At 58.1% G+C, this 19349-nt stretch overlaps 1 protein-coding gene across 1 annotated transcript in view; it reads left to right on the plus strand.

Moving 5' to 3' along the window:
- The first annotated feature begins 3074 nt into the window (after window positions 1-3074).
- The window catches only part of PPFIA4 (PTPRF interacting protein alpha 4), a 27821-nt gene continuing 11546 nt past the window's right edge, over window positions 3075-19349 (plus strand). The window contains exons 1-10 of the mRNA XM_058855586.1: window positions 3075-3318; window positions 12182-12283; window positions 12391-12555; window positions 13087-13161; window positions 14673-14768; window positions 15271-15492; window positions 15866-16012; window positions 16094-16228; window positions 16814-16897; window positions 17692-17823. Of these exons, the coding sequence (XP_058711569.1) occupies window positions 3082-3318; window positions 12182-12283; window positions 12391-12555; window positions 13087-13161; window positions 14673-14768; window positions 15271-15492; window positions 15866-16012; window positions 16094-16228; window positions 16814-16897; window positions 17692-17823 (1395 nt within the window). The 5' untranslated portion in view covers window positions 3075-3081. The remainder of the gene's footprint in view (window positions 3319-12181; window positions 12284-12390; window positions 12556-13086; window positions 13162-14672; window positions 14769-15270; window positions 15493-15865; window positions 16013-16093; window positions 16229-16813; window positions 16898-17691; window positions 17824-19349) is intronic.

The raw sequence follows: 19349 nt of genomic DNA on the forward strand, positions 1-19349 counted from the left end.
CAGGGATGGGATGTCCTCAGTGCAGTTATCCCATGAACCCACAGTTATCCTGGTCATCCACATCCCAACAGCCAGGATGGAGTGTGAACAGCCCTCAAAGCTTCAGCACATTGTTACATGTGCACAACAGGTTTTATCCCTCTTGAGGATCCAATCTGTGAAGGGAGGGGAGGACACCACCTGTGGGACAGCCCTGTCCTGTGTCCCTGTGTGCTGGAGCTGGCTCTCAGCATCACAAAGAGGGGCTGCTGCTTTTGCCACAGCTTCTCTATTTTTAGAGAGTTTTTTGTGTCAAACTTCCCTTCAGCTGATGAGCCAATGTCATCCAAAGAGCAGAGTTCTGATTCCCCTGCCCTGGCAGTGTCTGGTGTGACAAAGGCACCTCCTCACAAGTGTCACCTTTCATCAGGGCAGGTCCCTGCTGTGTCACTGAGCTGTTGGACACACGAGCTTTCATCCCAGCCCAAAGGGCCAGAACAGGCTGCTCTGCCCAGGCCTGTGTGTAGGTCCTTTTTATCCATTTTGTGGGGGCGGGGAGTTTGAAAGGGAGGTGACAAAATCTCAGCTGGTTTGGGCTGGAAGGGACCTTAAAGCTCATCCAGTCCCACCCCCTGTCATGGGCAGGGACAGCTTCCACTATCCCAGGTTGCTCCAAGCCCTGTCCAGCCTGGCCTTGGACACTTCCAGGGATCCAGGGGCAGCCACAGCCTCAGAATATTCACAGCTGTCCTTGAACATTTCATCTGGAAAGTTGAACTGGAGTAGTGCCTGCCCTGGAAGCAGCACTAGACCAGCACTCCTCACCCTGGGCCTGCCACGTTGTTTTTTGCTGCTCAGCTCAGGACAAACCTGCCCATGGTTTGTCCCCTGGCACGGATGATGACTGGGGTGGCAGTGTCACACTTGTCCTTGCTGCTGGGGATCCTCAGCTGGCTGCAGAGGGCTGAAGTTCCCCCTCAGGACTGTGAATCCCCACCTGAAACCTTGTCTGGGATGGTTTGGGGCTGCAGAAGGGAAGGAGGGGCTGTGGGCTCCAGCATCACCCCTGGGCTGTGTCCTCAGGTCCAGCCATGCTTTAATCCAGCCTATATTGCCCAAATGTCAGCTCTCCCTGTCCCCTCAGCCTCTCATCCCTGGTGCTTGTGCTGGGGCAGGAATTTGGGGATACAGCTGCTTCCATCCCCTGGGAGAGGTTTGACCAAGGCAGGAGGTGCTGGAGTTCAGGTGTCACTGAACAGCTGGGCCCAGCACATCTGTCTAGAAGACAGGGGAATGAATCCAATCATTCAACTCATTTGTTGCTGTGACTTCCTGCCGGGTTTGGGTCGAACTCAGGTTTGGAGCCTGATTTTCTGCAGATTCCCTGAGGCTGGGGAACACTGGGACCACAGGGGCCCTGGACAGTTGCAGGATTTTGGGTGCCAGGGTTGCTGTTTCCTGCAGCCTGGTGCCATCCTGGATTCAGATCAGGTTGGTCCCTGAGCGCAGGAGGAAAAGCCAGCACAGCCCATTCAGGTGGGTGCTGAGCCCACCTGGAGCAGCTCTCAAGGGTTTGATGGGGGGCAGAGGGGGCTGGACAGGGCTCTGGGCATTCTGGAGGCAGCAGGAGGGATCTGATCTCTGTCCCCTCTGCCACAGGTCATTGCCGGGTGTTTGAAGATCTGTGATGCCTGCCGGAGACACGCTGCCACATCAGCAGTGACACCTCATCCAGCTTTAGGGACAGCAGCCCGTCCTCAGCAGAGCCCCCCTCAGCATGCCCAGGCAGCCAAAACATTCCCTGGACCCTCCCTGTGCTGCTTCTGGCTTGGGCTCTCCACTGGGACAAATCCTCAAGGGTCATTTGGTCACCCTCTGAACAGCCCGTGGGTCACAGATGCTGCAGCCCCTTGGAAAGGCATCAGGGAGGTGACACACAGGAGCCAGGAGAGGTGACAGCAGGACCCAGGAGAGGTGACAACAGGACCCAGGAGAGGTGACACACAGGAGCCAGGAGAGGTGACAGCAGGACCCAGGAGAGGTGACAACAGGACCCAGGAGAGGTGACACACAGGAGCCAGGAGAGGTGACAGCAGGAGCCAGGAGAGGTGACACACAGGAGCCAGGAGAGGTGACACACAGGAGCCAGGAGAGGTGACAACGGGACCCAGGAGAGGTGACACACAGGAGCCAGGAGAGGTGACACACAGGAGCCAGGAGAGGTGACACACAGGAGCCAGGAGAGGTGACAACAGGAGCCAGGAGAGGTGACAACGGGACCCAGGAGAGGTGACACACAGGACCCTGGAGAGGTGACACACAGGAGCCAGGAGAGGTGACACACAGGACCCTGGAGAGGTGACACACAGGACCCAGAAGAGGTGACACACAGGACCCAGAAGAGGTGACACACAGGACCCTGGAGAGGTGACACACAGGAGCCAGGAGAGGTGACACACAGGACCCTGGAGAGGTGACACACAGGACCCAGAAGAGGTGACACACAGGACCCAGAAGAGGTGACAGCAGGACACAGAAGAGGTGACACAGAGGACCCAGGAGAGGAGACAGCGGGACCCAGAATAAGTGACAGCAGAACCCTGGAGAGGTGACACACAGGACCCTGGAGAGGTGACACACAGGAGCCAGGAGAGGTGACACACAGGACCCAGAAGAGGTGACACACAGGACCCAAGAGAGGTGACAGCAGGACCCTGGAGAGGTGACACACAGGAGCCAGGAGAGGTGACACACAAGACCCAGAAGAGGTGACAGCAGGACCCTGGAGAGGTGACACACAGGAGCCAGGAAAGGTGACAGCAGGACCCAAGAGAGGTGACAGCGGGAGCCGGCAGTGACAAGCAGCGAGCAGGGCCCTGGGGACTGTGGGGACCCTGTTGGTGCCCAGGACATCCCTGCCCCTGCTGGAGCGATGCCAGCTGCTGCTTAGCACCCTGGAGGAAGGGATGGGGAGTCCCCCTCCTTGAGCACCCCACTGTCCCCTCCCGTGCTGGCTCCCCTGGCCCCGGGAGCCCGCAGTGATGTGAGCTGTGCTCGGCACAGCCCCAGCCCCGTTGGGAGCCTCCCCCAGGCAGCCCAGCCATGATGTGCGAGGTGATGCCCACCATCAGCGAGGGGGACCCGCTGGGGCCCCCCCAGGGCTCGGAAGCAGACGCTGACTTTGAGCAGCTGATGGTGAACATGCTGGATGAGAGGGACAAGCTGCTGGACACCCTGCGGGAGACGCGCGAGACGCTCGCCGTCACCCAGAGCCGGCTGCAGGAGACGCTCCGGGAGCGGGACCAGCTCCAGAGGCAGCTGAACTCGGCACTGCCGCAGGTGAGGAGCTGCCCCTGGCAATGGCAGAGCCTGCCTTGAGGCACTCCAGGGCTTTGGATGTGGGGCTTGGCCCGTGCCTCTGGGAGGGTTGGCTTGGTGTGACACTGGTGACCCTGCTGCCAGTGCTGCACCTCATGTAAACGGTAAATCCTGCAGGTTCTGTCACTTGGACATCTCTGCTTCCCCTCTGGACCCTGGCTGCTCTGTCAGGAGGGGTAGGACTGCAATCCTCCCTGTCCACAGGGGAATGGATTTGGAGAAGGGGCAAAACCTCCCCAAGGACACCCCAGGGTGAGAGCAAGGCAGAGCCTTCAGTTCCCGTGGGGACAGTCAGTCCACTGGGGGACAGCTCCTGAGGAGCAGATAGCTCAATCTGGGCAGCAGATGTGGCTTTCTACCACCAGTCAACTTCTTGGGATGTCAGGAGGTGCTGAGCCCACACTGGCACTTCAGATGGGGACATGAACCATTAACCATTCATCACTGTCCTTCCCCACTGTGCAGAGCAGCCCCACTGCTGCCCCTTCCCTCGCCAGCAGCTCTCCTTTCCACCAGCCCCATTCCCCTGTGGGGTGATGGGACTTCTCTGTCTCAGTCTTGGTGCTGAGAGGGGACACTGGAGGCAGAGCTGCTGCAGGGTGGGGACTGGGACATCTCAGGGAGCAGAGGGGCAGAGGACAGCAAGGTCTGTGCTCAGTGGGCAGCCCAGAGCTTGGGGAACCAGGGTTTGCCTTGAGGCTTCTGCTGGTGCTTTGCTCCTGGTTACTCCACCTGCAGGACCCTCTCCAGGTACTGCAGAGGCCTGGATTTGATTTCCACAAAGATGTTGAGGCTAGAAGAGGGTGAGGTGGATGAGTCCAGTGTCACAGGGCTGTGCAGGATGAATCTGAGCTGCCCACCATCCCTGTGGGGTCTCGTGGGACAGCACAGTGCTCAGACTTGGGGGAACAGAGATTCTGGGGGTTGTTGCTTTGCTCCGTTGTGGGTATGGTGTGAGAGGAGCCCAACAGCCAAGGGAGGCAGGAGGCTTTGAATGTTTGCATCTGCAAACTCTGCAGTGCTGGGACCTGAGATCCTCCTTGCCTGGGCATTGGGGTTTGGAGCACCTTGGAGAGATGGGAAATGGTGGCATGAGCTAGGACAGAGCTTGGGCTGTTGTCTGGCCAGCTCCCTGCATCCCTGCCTTGCCTGTATGGAGGAAAGCAGCTCAGGAACAGCTGCTCCGTACAGAGATGGGCTGGTGCTGCCTCTGCCCAAGGTGCTGAGAGCAAAACCCCCAGCAGTGCTCCCCAGGAGCTCCTGGGCTCCCTGCAGGTGAGTTTCTACCTTCCTGAGAGATCTGCTGAGAGGTACCTGGGTGTTGGGTGCACCCAGTCCCAGCACCACCTCCCTGTGCTGGGGGCTCGCTCCCTGTGCTCCCCGCTCTGGAAAGAGCAAGCCAGGTCACCCTGGGGCTCTGCCCGCCCCACCACAGCTCCCGGATTAAGGGATGCGCGGATTTAGCTCCGCTCCCGCTCCAGCAGCGGCCCCGGGAGCCTCGGGGTGTGCTCGGAGCAATCTGGGTCAGCACAGGCAGTGCCTGCGAGGCGCTGGGTGCCTGCCTGGGGCTGCCCCCGGCCCCTGCAGCCCCGGGATGTGACTGGGCTGCTCCCATGGGGAATTCCCTGCCGCCTCCTGCGGGCCCTGCCTGGGCAGGCGGCTCCGGGCGCGGTGTCCCCCGGTGTCCCCCGTGCTCACTCCTGGACATGAGGGCTCAGCATGAACACGGGAAGCGAACCCAAAGGCGCTCACCTGCCCAATGGGATTAATCCCAGCATGTGCATGTACCAGGTAAGTGGCATTGGGACCGTGGGTGTCTCCCCGGGGCGCTGTGTGGGGACATCCCGTGGGTTTGTCCCATTCTCTTCCTCCTTCTCTGTGCTCTCTTTAGCCCAGGAGCTTCCTGTGGTGTCTCAGACCCCATTGGGAATAGGATGCAAGCTGGATTTCTGGGAGAACCCCTTCTTTGAGGGCAGGCTGGGGCAGCCAGGCTCATCAGTAGTGTCCCCTGGGTGCAGCCAGGCTGGGACGGATGGCAGCTGGGGACGTGGCACTCTGCACCCTCTCAGGGCACAGAGGCTGCTGGATGCTGCTGTGTTGGCATGGGATCCAAAGGGACAGGCTGGGAATGTGCATCTGCTGCAGATCCAGGTGTGGGGAAGGCAGAGGATGTGCCTGCCCAGGGCAAACCCCTTGGCAGGGATGCTCCAGGGATGCTCCTGCCTGTAGCTCCCATTCCCCCTTGCCTGTGCTGCATGGCTGAGCCATCCCCACCCCCAATCCATGGGGGCATCCCTCAGCCCCCAAAAGACAGAACTCCAGGGTGATTTCCTGGGGAGACTAAGCTGCCTTAATGCTCCTTGTGTGATTTATTTATTCATGTGGGAGTGCTGAATGCAGCTTAATCAGGCTGAGAGCTCCAGCTCCCCTGTTCTGCAGGGAATTTGTGGCCGAGGTCTCAGCTCTGAGTGGGTTCTGGGTGCTCTCAGCAGTTCTCCAAGGCCCTGGCTTTGTTCCCAGCTCCCTCCTGCCCAGCCCTTCAGCTCAGTTTCTCCTGGGGGCAGGTGCCACCCAGGGATGTGACACTGGGGGCTCCCAGGGCAGGGTCCTCTGTGGGACAGAGCTCCTCCCTGTCCTGCCATGGCTCAGGGCTTTGGCAGGAGTCCCTGTCCCCACCTGTGTCAGGAGGATTTCACGGGGCTGAGGGCTGCAGGTTGTCAATGGCCACAGAAACCTCCCGTGGTTCCTCCTTCCATGAAGCTGTGCTGCATCTTTGCTGCCTCTTGGGCTGCCTGGAGAGCTGAGATCTGACCTTTTTGGGGTGAGCAGACCCCTTAAGACTCCCCAAACTTCTCGAAGGTCCCCCAGGAGCTGGGGTAGGTCCTGAGATCAAACAATCCCATTTAACTTCAAAGTATACCTGGAGTTAACTTGCAAAGACCAGCAGGTAAACAGGAACCTCAGGAGCCCCCAGTGGGTAAGACCCTTAAAGCATCTCCGGATTTTGGGAAGGATGGAGGGATCTGGCAGCTGTGTGGAACCCTTGGAGCTGGTTGTGCTCCTACAAGACTAGGATGCTGAGATGTTGGATTCCTGCTTGCCTGGCTGCACAGTGCTCCTCCCTGAGCAATCCCAGGTGGAAATCCACACCCTTAGGAAGGGAGGACACCGATTCCCTGTGGATTCACACAGAGCCCAGGTGTTGTATCCAGGAGGTCTGGGAGACGCCTGTGCCCAGCGCTGGGGGTGGGTGATGGTCCAAGTCCTGGGTTTACCCAGCAGGATTTAATCTGTGTAATCCCATGCTACAACTGCTGGGGTTGTGCTTATCCCCTTGTCTCTGGACTGGGGCTGTCTCTTCATTCTGCTCCACTCCTGGGATCCACAGCCTGGGCTGCCACACCGGCAGACGATGGATGGGACTCTCCCTCTCATGCTGAGTCAGCAGCAGTGGTTTCCTGGCATGGCCATCCTTCCCACACATCCCCTGCTGCTCCTGTCAGGAGCAATCACTCCAATCAGGGACTTTAAAATGCTGTTAATCCTGCAGCTGGAGCTGGTTTGTCCCCAGGCTTGGGTGCACTGGAGTAGCAGCCACGCTCCTGACGCAAACAGAGAATTTTGCTGGCTGTGGTGTGACCCCTCTGCATCCCTGTGTGTGCTGTGGACAGCACTGGGAGAGACACAAAGGGGCCCTGGGCTGAGGACTTTGGCATTCCAGCTTTTCCATGCTGCAGGCTTTGGAGCCTTCTCCCCCTGAGCTTCCTAAACCTCTCCGTGCTTTTCCAGCCATCTCCACGCTGCTGCTTCCTGGCCTCCCTCCAGCTCTTCCCTGTTCCTTTTCCCCCTGCTGCAGCCTAGGAGGAAAACCCCAAACCCCCAACATGCATGGTGCAGTCTGAAAACCTGAGTCCCAGTCCACAGCATCCCACTTCAATACCTTGTGTGGTGCTCCAGGTCTCCCTCCCTGCTCCATCAGTGAAAACAGCATCTCTCCATCCTGCTCCATCCTGCTCCATCCCTCCATCCCTCCATCCTGCTCCGTCCCTCCATCCTGCTCCATCCCTCCATCCTGCTCCATCCTGCTCCATCCCTCCATCCTGCTCCATCCTGCTCCATCTCTCCATCCTGCTCCATCCCTCCATCCTGCTCCATCCTGCTCCATCTCTCCATCCTGCTCCATCCCTCCATCCTGCTCCATCCTGCTCCATCCTTCTCCATCCCTCCATCCTGCTCCATCCTGCTCCATCCTGCTCCATCCCTCCATCCTGCTCCATCTCTCCATCCTGCTCCATCCCTCCATCCTGCTCCATCCTGCTCCATCCCTCCATCCTGCTCCATCTCTCCATCCTGCTCCATCCTGCTCCATCCCTCCATCCTGCTCCATCTCTCCATCCTGCTCCATCCCTCCATCCTGCTCCATCCCTCCATCCTGCTCCATCCCTCCATCCTGCTCCATCCCTCCATCCTGCTCCATCCTGCTCCATCCCTCCATCCTGCTCCATCTCTCCATCCTGCTCCATCCTGCTCCATCTCTCCATCCTGCTCCATCTCTCCATCCTTCTCCATCCCTCCATCCTGCTCCATCCTGCTCCATCCTGCTCCATCCTGCTCCATCCCTCCATCCTGCTCCATCCCTCCATCCTGCTCCATCCTGCTCCATCCCTCCATCCTGCTCCATCTCTCCATCCTGCTCCTTCTCTCCATCCCTCCATCCTGCTCCATCCCTCCATCCTGCTCCATCTCTCCATCCTGCTCCATCCTGCTCCATCTCTCCATCCTGCTCCCAGACCCCAGGATTTGGGGCCAAGTGCAGTCAGTCACACAGTGGAGGTTTGGTTTTAGTCCAGACTGGTCCCTTCCTGAACTGCTGGGCTTCCTGCAGGGCTCCCAGGGACTGCCAGTCTGTGCCTCCTTGTCCACCCTTGGAGATCAGGCACCTCTCCTTCACTTTCTAATCTGTTTATAGGCATCCCTGCTTAGTCTCAGAGCTTATCAGAGCTGGGCAGGCACCTCTGCCTCGCCTGGGAGGCTCCTGGCCACGGTCAGGGCAGAGGAAAATCATCTGGATGCTCTGTCTGGACTCTGCTGGGATGGAGGGCCATGGCACACCTGTGGATGGGGTGGAGCTGCACTCCACAGGGTGACACTGCAGCCCTGAGCTGAGGACAGCTTGCCATCGTCCCCAACTTGCCTGGTGCCCACCAGTGACCCAGAGCAAGGTGGCAGCATTGGCATCTGGCACAGCCAGGGCTGACAGAGGTAGATACAAGTGGCTGCTGGAGTGATTTATTGCTATTTTTTATTCCCAAGGCATCATACTCGGGCCCTGTGTACTCAGCTGACCTCACTGCTGGCCTGGCTCGCTGCAGGGCTGTTGCTATTTTTGATGTAAATGTTCATTTTTGCAGCCTTTCCCCGAGGGGTGGCAGTTACTGAGGGCTCTTTGATTTGCCATGGGGTGCTGCAGGCCTGGCACAGGATGTGGGACACAGAGCACAGGATGCATTCACAGGGAGCAGCCCTAGGGAAGGGGCTCTGTGCTGTGCCCACCCCTGGCTGTGACCTGCTGACCGTGTGTGCACCGGGCTGGCTGCAGCAGGGGCTGCCTCTCTCTCCAGAGGATTTGCTCCTTTTAATCCCCTCTTTCAGGATGAAATCCTGATTGCAGGAGCATCTGCACAGCCTGGCCACCAGAGTGAGGGAAGGCAGGCAGAGGAGGCTGAGTGCTGGTGGTCCCTGTCCCCAGCACTGGCCATCGCTGTCATCCTGCTGCCTTCAGAGCCTTGTGCCACCCGCCCAGCACCGCCCTGCCCTGTTCCCTGCGGTGGAAGAACATCCATGGCCACAGCCAGTGTCCCCTGCCAGCCAGGGCAGAGCAAGAACTTTCCACCTTTGCAGGAGCAGAGGCTTTGGATCCTCACGGTCTTACCCAGGTGCTGGAAACGCCCAGAGCTGATGCATCCTCCACGTTTCCAGCTCGGGCTGTCAGAAGACATTCCCGGGGCCATCCCGGCTGCCAGGCTGCTTTTCCTGGTCTCCTGGAGCCCTGCTGCTTGTCTCGTGGTGTGCTGAGGGACTGGGGAGTGACAGATCCCTAAATCTGAGGCGATGCACCGGCACCTCTCTGGCTCCTCTCCCTGCTGCTTTCTGCTCGCTGGCATTCCCAGCCCGGCTCTAATCCGCAGGGATGTTCGGGAGCTGCTGGCAGCGCTTGCATAACCCACGGAATGGGCACGTGTGCCTGGGGCCCATCCTGATCCTGATCCTGATCCTGATCCTGATCCTGATCCCAATCCCGATCCTGATCCTGATCCTGATCCTGATCCCGATCCTGATCCTGATCCCGATCCTGATCCTGATCCTGATCCCAATCCCGATCCTGATCCTGATCCTGATCCTGATCCCTGTCCCGATCCTGATCCTGATCCCGATCCTGATCCCTGTCCTGATCCCGGTCCTGATCCTGATCCTGATCCTGATCCCGATCCTGATCCTGATCCTGATCCCGATCCTGATCCTGATCCTGATCCTGATCCCGATCCTGATCCTGATCCTGATCCTGATCCTGATCCTGATCCCAATCCCGATCCTGATCCTGATCCCTGTCCCTATCCTGATCCTGATCCTGATCCCTGTCCCGATCCTGATCCCTGTCCTGATCCTGATCCCGATCCTGATCCCTGTCCCGATCCTGATCCCTGTCCTGATCCCGGTCCTGATCCTGATCCCGATCCTGATCCCTGTCCCGATCCTGATCCTGATCCCTGTCCCGATCCCAATCCTGATCCTGATCCTGATCCTGATCCCTGTCCTGATCCCGATCCCTGTCCCGATCCCGATCCTGATCCTGATCCCGATCCCGATCCTGATCCCTGTCCCGATCCCGATCCTGATCCCGATCCTGATCCCTGTCCCGATCCTGATACATATCCTGATCCTGATCCCAATCCTGATCCTGATCCCTGTCCCGATCCCGATCCTGATCCTGATCCTGATCCCGATCCCGATCCATATCCTGATCCCGGTCCAGATCCCGCTCTCTGTCCCGATCCCGCTCCCTGTCCCGATCCCGATCCCGCCGGGATCCCAGCTCCAAGGAGTGCACAGGGGGGTCCCGGTGGAGCTGGGTCTGCCGAGGGCTCCCCGTGCCCTGGGGGCTGTGGGATGGCCCCCGAGCGAGTGTGGGGTGGGGTGTGGCAGAGCTCGGTGATGAGGTTTGGGGTGCTGTGACAGATTTGGGGAGAACTGGTGGGAGAAGGGTGATCCCAGGGTTGGAGAGCTTCCTGAGGAAGAGATGGGGTGATCCCAGATTGGAGGGGTCCCTAAGAAGGGATAGGAAGAGGGAAAACTGCAGGGCTGGGGTGGTCCCTGGGGAATGGATGGGGCAGAAGGGCTCTGGGAAGGAAGTGGGTCCCTCGGGCCCTGGGGCAGTGCTGGAGCAGGGATGTCAGAGCAGGGATGTTGGAGCAGGGCCTGAGGCAGGTGACAGACAGGAAAGCAGCTCTTTATGGGGACAGGGACCACTCTTTCCCCTCACTGTGACCTGCTCAGGTCCTGTCCCACTGTGGGGTCTCAACTGCATCAGTGCCACCACCATCCCCAGCAATCCCAGGCTACAAACCCCACCACTGGGACAAATTTGGGGTGGGGAAGGAGATGGAAAACCTGGAGCAAACAGATGAAAAAGCTCTGGATTTCCTGGAGCTTCAGCTGTTACAGGAGGTTCCACTTGGAGCTGAGCAGAGCATTTGGTTCAGCCTAAGCCTCAATGCTTTGCTTCGGTTTGAAGGGGTTTTATTTGCTAAACCTGAAAATTAAAGTGAAAAAGAATTTCATGCTGTAAAACAGCTCTCAGCCCCCTCTTGAAATTTGGTTTGTTAATGCTCCATCAAATCCTTCTCAGCTTCTTCTGAAATCCTTTGCCTTTTAAAATTCTTCCCAACACCACCGAACCTGGTGTGAATTCATGGCGCATTCCCGCATTTGCATTTCTCACCCTAAGAAATCCCAGCTGCAAAATCTTGCTTGTGCCTGGCACCACTGAAGAGCAGCTGGGAGCAATGGGCCAAGCTCCTGGGCTCCCCCAGGTGCCTGGGTTTCATTTTTTGGGGGAAAGGGAACCCTTCTGCATCCAAGGGACTTCAAAGCACGTTTCCCTTCCCCTCTGACACAGCCACAACTGTGATTGTGGTTTCCATCCTGTCTCAAGGGATGTGTTGGGTGTGCAGCATTCCTTTGGCATTGCTCTGGGCATGGCTCTTCCTTGCTGGCTGTCACAGGCCTGGAGGGAGCGGTGGCAGCAGCAGGAGCTGGTGGCACCTGGCACATCTCCTGCTGTGTCCTGTCCCGCTGGACTGAGGCAGCACCCTCTTGCTTTTGGAAGGAAGTTTTGGATGATTCCAGGTCCTGAGGACACGGTTGATGGGCAGGTGATGATCCTGGCCAGCTGTGGCTTTGTGGTGAGTTTTAGCTGATGGGATGCTCCAAGGTGGGAGCTGCATCCAGGGCACAGTGGGAATGGGAACATGCTGGTGGTCTTGACTGGGATGCTTTAAGTGCCACTGACCACCTCTGCAGCCGTGGAGCAGTTTCTTGTGTCACTGGGCATCAAACCAAGTGGGATCAATCTTGAGCTGCTGTGTTCTCCAAAGCTGTGTCCAAAGCCTGAGGGAAGCCAGGAATAAATCCCCTCCTGGCCTGGCTGTGCCTCCCCCAGTTTCTCCACGTTCCCCATGGTGTTTCCCTGGCTGGGTTTGGATGGGCAGTGCTGCTCTGGAGGTCCAGCAGCGGGGCTGGAATGCTGACTCCATCCCATCCGCAGGAGTTTGCGACGCTGACGCGGGAGCTCAGCACCTGCCGGGAGCAGCTCCTGGAGAGGGAGGAGGAGATCTCGGAGCTGAAAGCCGAGCGCAACAACACCCGGGTGAGCCTGGAGACCCCGCTGGCAGGCCCTCAGTCCTGGCACTGTGGGACACCAGGGGCTGCTGGGCCCATCCTGGAGCTCACAGCCCCTCTCTTGTCCTGCTGCAGCTGCTGCTGGAGCACCTGGAGTGCCTGGTGTCACGGCATGAGCGCTCCCTCAGGATGACTGTGGTCAAGCGCCAGGCCCAGTCGCCATCTGGGGTGTCCAGTGAGGTCGAGGTGCTCAAGGCACTCAAGTCACTCTTTGAGCATCACAAGGCACTGGATGAAAAGGTGGGAAAGCTGCTTGGACCTCTCCTGCTCAGAGCTCCTTCTCCTAACCCTCTGCTCCCTCCCTGCTACTTTGTGCTGTTAAGGTGGCGTGGGGGCCCTCAACAAGAAAGTCTGGGATATCCCAAAGCAGCACTGAGGTGCTGCTGGGGCTGCCCAGTGGATCCTCTGGGTTTGAGGCTGTTGGGACCAGGGAATTCCCCCAGGTCACTCTCGGGGTGGTGGCATTTGACACCCTGGGTCAGTCTTCACTGTTCCTCCTCCCTCATTTATGTCAAGCATCTCCTTCCTCTGCTGGGGCACCTCTCCGGGCTGTTCTGGCCATAGATCTCCAAGAATTGCCCCAGGCTGTTGTCACCAACACAATTTCACACCACCACCACCATGGGCTGGATGATCCTGAATCTGTGAATCCACCTGAGCCTGCTGTCAGCCCAGCAGACAGGCCTGGGAGCATGCCTAGATCCTGGGCACCGTCATCCTGAATAAATAAATGAATAAAACAGCCTTTGCCATTGTTTCACTCCCCTGCAGGTGAGGGAACGCCTGCGAGCAGCCTTGGAGCGAGTGGCCACCTTGGAGGAGCAGCTGGTGGATGCCCATCGGCAGGTGAGGGCTACCTGGGCACCTGCTGGGCTGGGAATGCCCCCGTTACCTTTGGGAGTTCATGGGGTATTTGCATTCCATCAGGTTTGATGTAAGGCTTTTGTTCTAAAATCGCTGTTTACTTGAATGTTTGTCTGTATTTAAGGAAACCTTGTAAAGATTCTGAAAACCATTTGTCTCACAGATGATACTTCCCTGTTGTTTTCTGTTTGGAATTCATGTAATTGACAAAAACAGTCTGAATCTGAACCATTCCAGGGGGCCGAGGGTGACTGGGGATTTTCCCTAATTTCACAGAAACCCAAACCACACTGCTTCAAGCACCTCATCTTGCACCCCCATCTTCTTCCCTGCTGGGGCTTCACTGTTCCCAGCCTCCAGCCATGGTCATCTCAGAATCCCAGACTCATTTGGGTGGGAAGGAACCTCAAAGCTCATCTCATTCCACCCCCTGCCATGGGAGGTACACCTTGCACTATCCCAGGTTGCCCCAAGCTCTGTCCAGCCTGGCCTTGGACACTTTTCAGGGATAAAGTGTTCCTCAAGAGACATGACCTCTGTTCTCCTTCCTGGAGTTTGTGCCCAGCCACTGCTCCAAAAAGGAAAGAGCCATTCCTACAGCCTCTGCTGGTCAAATTTTGCTCCTCTTTCCACTTCCCAGGATAAGCCTCATGGTATTTCCGAGGCTCCCAGGCCCCTCTCCTTGCAGAGACCATTCTCCATCCTCCCCTGTCAGTGCAGGACACGGTGCCAGTGTTTATCCCCTGCTCCTGCTGTGCTGGGTTCAGGATCTGTCTGCCTGTAAACCAGTGAAATGAGCTGGGAGGGAGACCTAGAATCCAGGGCTCACCAGGAAAACCTCCCTCAGTGCTGAGCCTTCCCGGCACCTCTGACTTCCTCTCAGAATCGTGGAATCATTAAGGCTGGAAAAGCATCCAACCTTTGACCAAACTCCCCCATGCTCACTGAACAATATTGTGAAGTTCCACGTCCACTTGTTTTTCGAACACTTCCAGAGATGGTGACTCCATCTCTGCCCTGTGTAGTTGTGCCAGAGCCTGACCACCCTTTCAGGGAAAGATTTTTTCCTGATGTCCAACCTGACCCTCTCCTGGCACAGCTTGATGCCGTTTCCTCCTGTCCCTGTTCCCTGGGAGCAGAGCCCGACCTCTCCTGGCTGTCCCCTCCTGGCAGGGAGTTGTGCAGAGCCAGAAGGTTCCTCCTGAGCCTCCTTTTCTCCAGGCTGAGCCCCTTTCCAGCTCCCTCAGCCCCTCCTGGTGCTCCAGCCCCTTCCCCAGCTCCATTCCCTGCCCTGGACACGCTGCAGCCCCTCAATGTCCTTCCCGAACTGAGGGGCCCAGAACTCCCCCAGGATTCCAGGTGTGACCCCAGCAGTGCTGGCTCAGGGCTGCTCCCTCTGCTCCCCCAGGCACAGGCAGGGCTCTGTGCAGCCCTGGCTGCAGGACTGGCCTCAGCTGCTGCTGTCCCCCACTGCTGTCCCTGTTCCTGTGCAGGTGGCAGCTCTGCAGCAGGGCTCTGCCCGGGAGCCTGCGGCGGGCGAGCGCGAGGAGAGGGAGCCCAAGGAGCCGGCACCGAAGCTTCCCTGGAAGGTAGGAGCCCAGGAAAGCCCTGCTCTGCTCTGCCCACGTTCACTGGGGCTGTCATTTCTCCCACCTCCCTGTTGCTAACTCCAGGGTGCTCTCCCCTGGTTCCAGCCCCATGGGAAATGCCTCTCCTGGTGGATACAGGCCATTTCTGAGCGGGGGGAATTTGTGCTGGGGTGCTCCAAGGGGTTCTGCTTCCCAGAGACCACAGAATGGTTTGTATGGGAAGAGACCTTAAAGGCCATCTTGTTCCAACCCCCACCATGGGCAGGGACACCTTCCACCAGATGCTCTGGGAAGCCCACATCCATCCCTGTTCCATCATTGCTGTAAGAACCCTGTCATGTGGAGGCTGCTGCTGGAGGTCCCAGAGCCCCCTGTCTCCACTTCCACCCCCTCACCAAGTCCCTGCAGGGCCACATTCCCACTCTGAGTGGCTGCAGGCAGTGCCACAGCCTGGGAGCTCTGGAGCATCCTGATACCCACCTCCCTCTCTGGTGCCTTGCAGCGTCTCTCCAATGGCTCTGTCCACTCGGATGATGAGGCTGGGCGGGTGGTGGAGCTGCAGGAGCTCCTGGAGAAGCAGAATTTTGAAGTGGTCCAGGCCAAGGAGCGAATCTCTGCCTTGGCTGCCAGCGTGGCTGAGCTGGAGGAGGATCTGGGCACCGCCAGGAAGGATCTGATCAAATCTGAGGAGATGAGCAGCAAGTACCAGAGAGACCTCCGAGAGGTGAGTCCCTGTCCCCCTGCACAGCCCAGCCTGGGGCAAAGGCCTCACATCTGTTTCCACTGGACTGGGAAGGGATTGGAGCTCCTGTTGTGTGCAGGGGGTTCTCCAAGAGAGGCCACTACCTCGGGAAATTGTCCCCAAGTCCACCAGCAGGGTTTCCCTGAGGTTACAGGCAGGCTCTCAGGTGTGCTGCACACCTGGAGCACTGACCTGTGTTCTCTCCAGAAGGTTTTCCTGTGATTGTTTGACTCTCCTTTTATCACTGTATTCTGCTGTCCCTCATCCCCGTGTCAAGGGGGGTTGAGCTGGCTAACCCTGCTATTCCCAAAATGCTGTCACAAAGCAGGATATGACGGCCCCATTGCTTCCCCAGGCCCTGGCACAGAAGGAGGACATGGAGGAGAGGATCACCACGCTGGAAAAGCGATACCTGGCAGCCCAGAGAGAGGCCACCTCCATCCACGACCTCAATGACAAACTGGAGAACGAGCTGGCCAACAAGGAGTCCCTGCACCGCCAGGTACCGAAAGCGGCCCCAGAGGGGGCAGGAGGGGGTGCTGGGGTGGGACACGCAGCAGTCACCCACCCTGCTGTCCCACAGTGCGAGGAGAAGGCACGGCACCTGCAGGAGCTGCTGGAGCTGGCCGAGCAGAAGCTGCAGCAGACCATGAGAAAGGCAGAGACGCTGCCCGAGGTGGAGGCGGAGCTGGCCCAGCGCATTGCTGCCCTCACCAAGGCAAGGGGCCAGAGGGAGCAGGGGGGAAGGGATTGGAGAAGGAGGGCAGGGATTGGAGCTGGGGGGCAGTTCTGGAAGCAGGGGAGCAGCTGGGTCTGGCCGCCCCCGGCAGCCCAAGGCATCCCAGTCTCCTCCCAGCTGTGGCCTCTGTGTCCCCTGCTGTCCCCACTGCAGCAGAGATAAGGAACCACCTTTAAAGGACACCTCAGTGTGTCCTGCACACGTGGGGCTTGCTCCCAAGGGAGGGCCCTTTGGCTTGGGTGAGACCACACCAGGATGAGGAGAAAGAAGAAGCATCAAACTAGATTTTGAAAGGGTGCAGGCCTGGAGGGAGGGATGGATACGGCCATCCTTGCCCTTCCTGTTCTGGAATGGTGTTTAGTCCCCCACTGAGCACCCCCAGCTCCTGTCACCGTGCCAGCAGGGCTGGTTTGGACTCACAGGGAGCCCTGGTAGGGGTGCAGGCAGTGGGAGAGAGCCTTGCACCCCAGTAAGGACTCAGATGCAGAGATGGACACGGGGATGCAGCAGGGCCCTCATGGCTTTGGGGAGCATCATCCGAGAAGGCTGCTCTGCTTTTCCCAGGCAGAAGAGAGGCATGGCAGCATTGAGGAGCACCTCCGGCAGCTGGAGGCTCAGCTGGAGGAGAAGAACCAGGAGCTGGCCAGGGTAAGTCCTGGTCCTTGCCTGGGCACCTGGGCACACCTGGATTGCAGTTCAGGAGCAGGCTGAAAGAACAGCCTGGTTAATCCTTTCCTATCCAGGATCAAACTTGAGCCACGCAGGAGCTTATGGCTTAGGGCACTCTGCTGTGAGGATTTCCCCTCTCCAAGGCATCCAAGACCTGCTGTTAATATTCCAAGCCCTCTCCTCTCCCAGCATCACACCCTGGGGCAAGCTGGGACCCCAAATGCTGGGTGGAAGGGGAGGCTCCAGCAGCTCTTTTCCTGAGCCTGGATCAGCAGGATGAAAAGGGCAGGGAGGCTGAGCTGCTGTGCCCTGGGCTGCACAGTCCCTTGTCCAACGTCTGTGCTTCTCAGCCAGAGGCTGGGCTGTCCCTGCAGGAGTGATGCCCATTTCTCAGGTCACCCAGGTGACGTTACAGATGTGCCCCTGGGGAAGCTCCAGATGTTTTGCCTTAAGATATTTGAAAATCCAGAGGTTCAGTGTCCATTGGGGTCTGGGAAGTGCCCCCAGTGTGGATATTCCTGGCAGATACACAGGAGAAGCTTTCCTGAGGGGCAGGCCAGCATGATCTCCCTAAATCCTTAGGGAGATCCCAGCTCATCCCTGGCTGGGAGGTGGCAGAGAGCAGCAGAGCCAACAGAGGGTCCAAGCAGTACTGTAAGAAGTGGATTTGTCCCCAGAAGCTGGGCCTGGTGGGCCAGCTCTGACAGCACAGGATGGCAGGAGGGCGCTGAGCCCCTCTGGATGTGACACAGATGTCGCTGTGTCTGTCCCAGGCCCGGCAGAGGGAGAAGATGAACGAGGAGCACAACAAGCGGCTCTCGGACACCGTGGATCGGCTGCTGAGCGAGTCCAACGAGCGGCTGCAGCTGCACCTCAAGGAGAGGATGGCAGCCCTGGAGGAGAAGGTAGTGCCTGGGGCAGGGGTCCTCTGGGGGTTGAGGGGGCTGCAGCACCTCTGTGCCTTGTCCAGCCATGGCCCAGGGCTGGAAGTGCCTGTGCAGGGCTGGAGAAAAGGTAACATGCAGGACACGACTGTGCTGGGGCTGGTGGAACACAGGGAACTGCTCCAGTCACCTCACCTAGGGAGACTCCTCCCCACCTCCTCCAGCCCCTCACAGCAGCAGCATTTGTCCTGCTCCTTTCCCTCACCTCCCTGTGTCTCTGCTGGGGCAGGCTGTGCCCAGTTGTCAGAGCAAATCCCAGCTGCATTTTGCAGGAACAAATGCAGCGTTCATCCTGTCCCAGTGCCCATCCCTCCACGTGCTGCCTTAAAACCTTCCTGCCCCCAGCTCCAGACTGATCTCCCTTCTCCAGGCCAGGGCATTGTCCATGGACATCTGCCACCTGGGGAACTGGGTTTCCTTGGAGGAGCCAGCTGGAGCTGTGACTGCCTCCGTGTGAAGGGAATTAACTGGGAGCAGCTGGCTCCAAGCAAGGATCCACCCAGTGCCAGTGGCAGGTCAGGCCTTAGTGATTCAGCTTTCTCGGGGTTCCTGCCCTCAGCAAGTTGGAGTACACAGGTGCATCCCTCAGCTGATGCCTCCAGGGCTGGCTCTGTCCCCCTCTGCTCTGCTCCTCCTGTCCCCACACAAATATGGCAGTGCCAGCATGTCCAGTTGTTGAGCAGATAAACTGAAGTTATCAGTGTGGATAAAGAGAAGGACCCAACCTGTGGGGATGAGTCCAAATCTCACCCCAGCAAGCAACAGGGACCAGAGAGGTAACACATTGTGAGGGGCATTGCCTACTCCCCAGTCTGGTGCCAGTGTTGACCTACCCTGAGAGTTTGTCCAGGTCTTTCATGCACAAAAATGATCCTGTTTGGCTGCCAGCACTCATCAAAAGTGAGCACTGATTCAGGCAGTTACAAACTCTCCAGGGGAGGTTTAGATATTAGGAAAAAAAAATTCAAGGAAAGAATTATAGCATTGGAATAGCCTGCCCAGGACAGTGGTGGAGTCACCTCCCTGGAGGTGTTCCAAAAACATGGATGTGACACTTGGGGTCACAGTTTAGCTGTGAACATAGCAGTGCTGGGAGGAATGGTTGGGCTCAGTCCTAGAAGGCTTTTTCAATCCTAACAATCCCATGATTTTGTGATTTTATAAGCACATCTCCTTTCCCTCCTGCCTGTTCCCTAGCTTAGATGTAAAGGACATTTTTCCCCTTGATCCAGCTGCTCGAGGAATTGTTCTCCTCTCAGCCATTCTATCTCCTAAACTTCAAGCCCTGTCCATCAAATCCCTCATTGCCCTCCATGGCCATGCTCAGCCCAGAGCAGAGCAGGAGTTGAGCTGTGGCCACCCTGCTCGAGAGGCAGGAGTTTTGCAGAGGAGACCTGTGCACAGGCAGGTGAGGAATAGCCCAGTGAGCATTTTTCATGTGTTCAGTACACAGGGATTCTACACTGGCCATTCCTGGGAGGCCACAC

Source organism: Poecile atricapillus, chromosome 23, assembly GCF_030490865.1.
Source record: "Poecile atricapillus isolate bPoeAtr1 chromosome 23, bPoeAtr1.hap1, whole genome shotgun sequence".
Taxonomy (NCBI): domain Eukaryota; kingdom Metazoa; phylum Chordata; class Aves; order Passeriformes; family Paridae; genus Poecile; species Poecile atricapillus.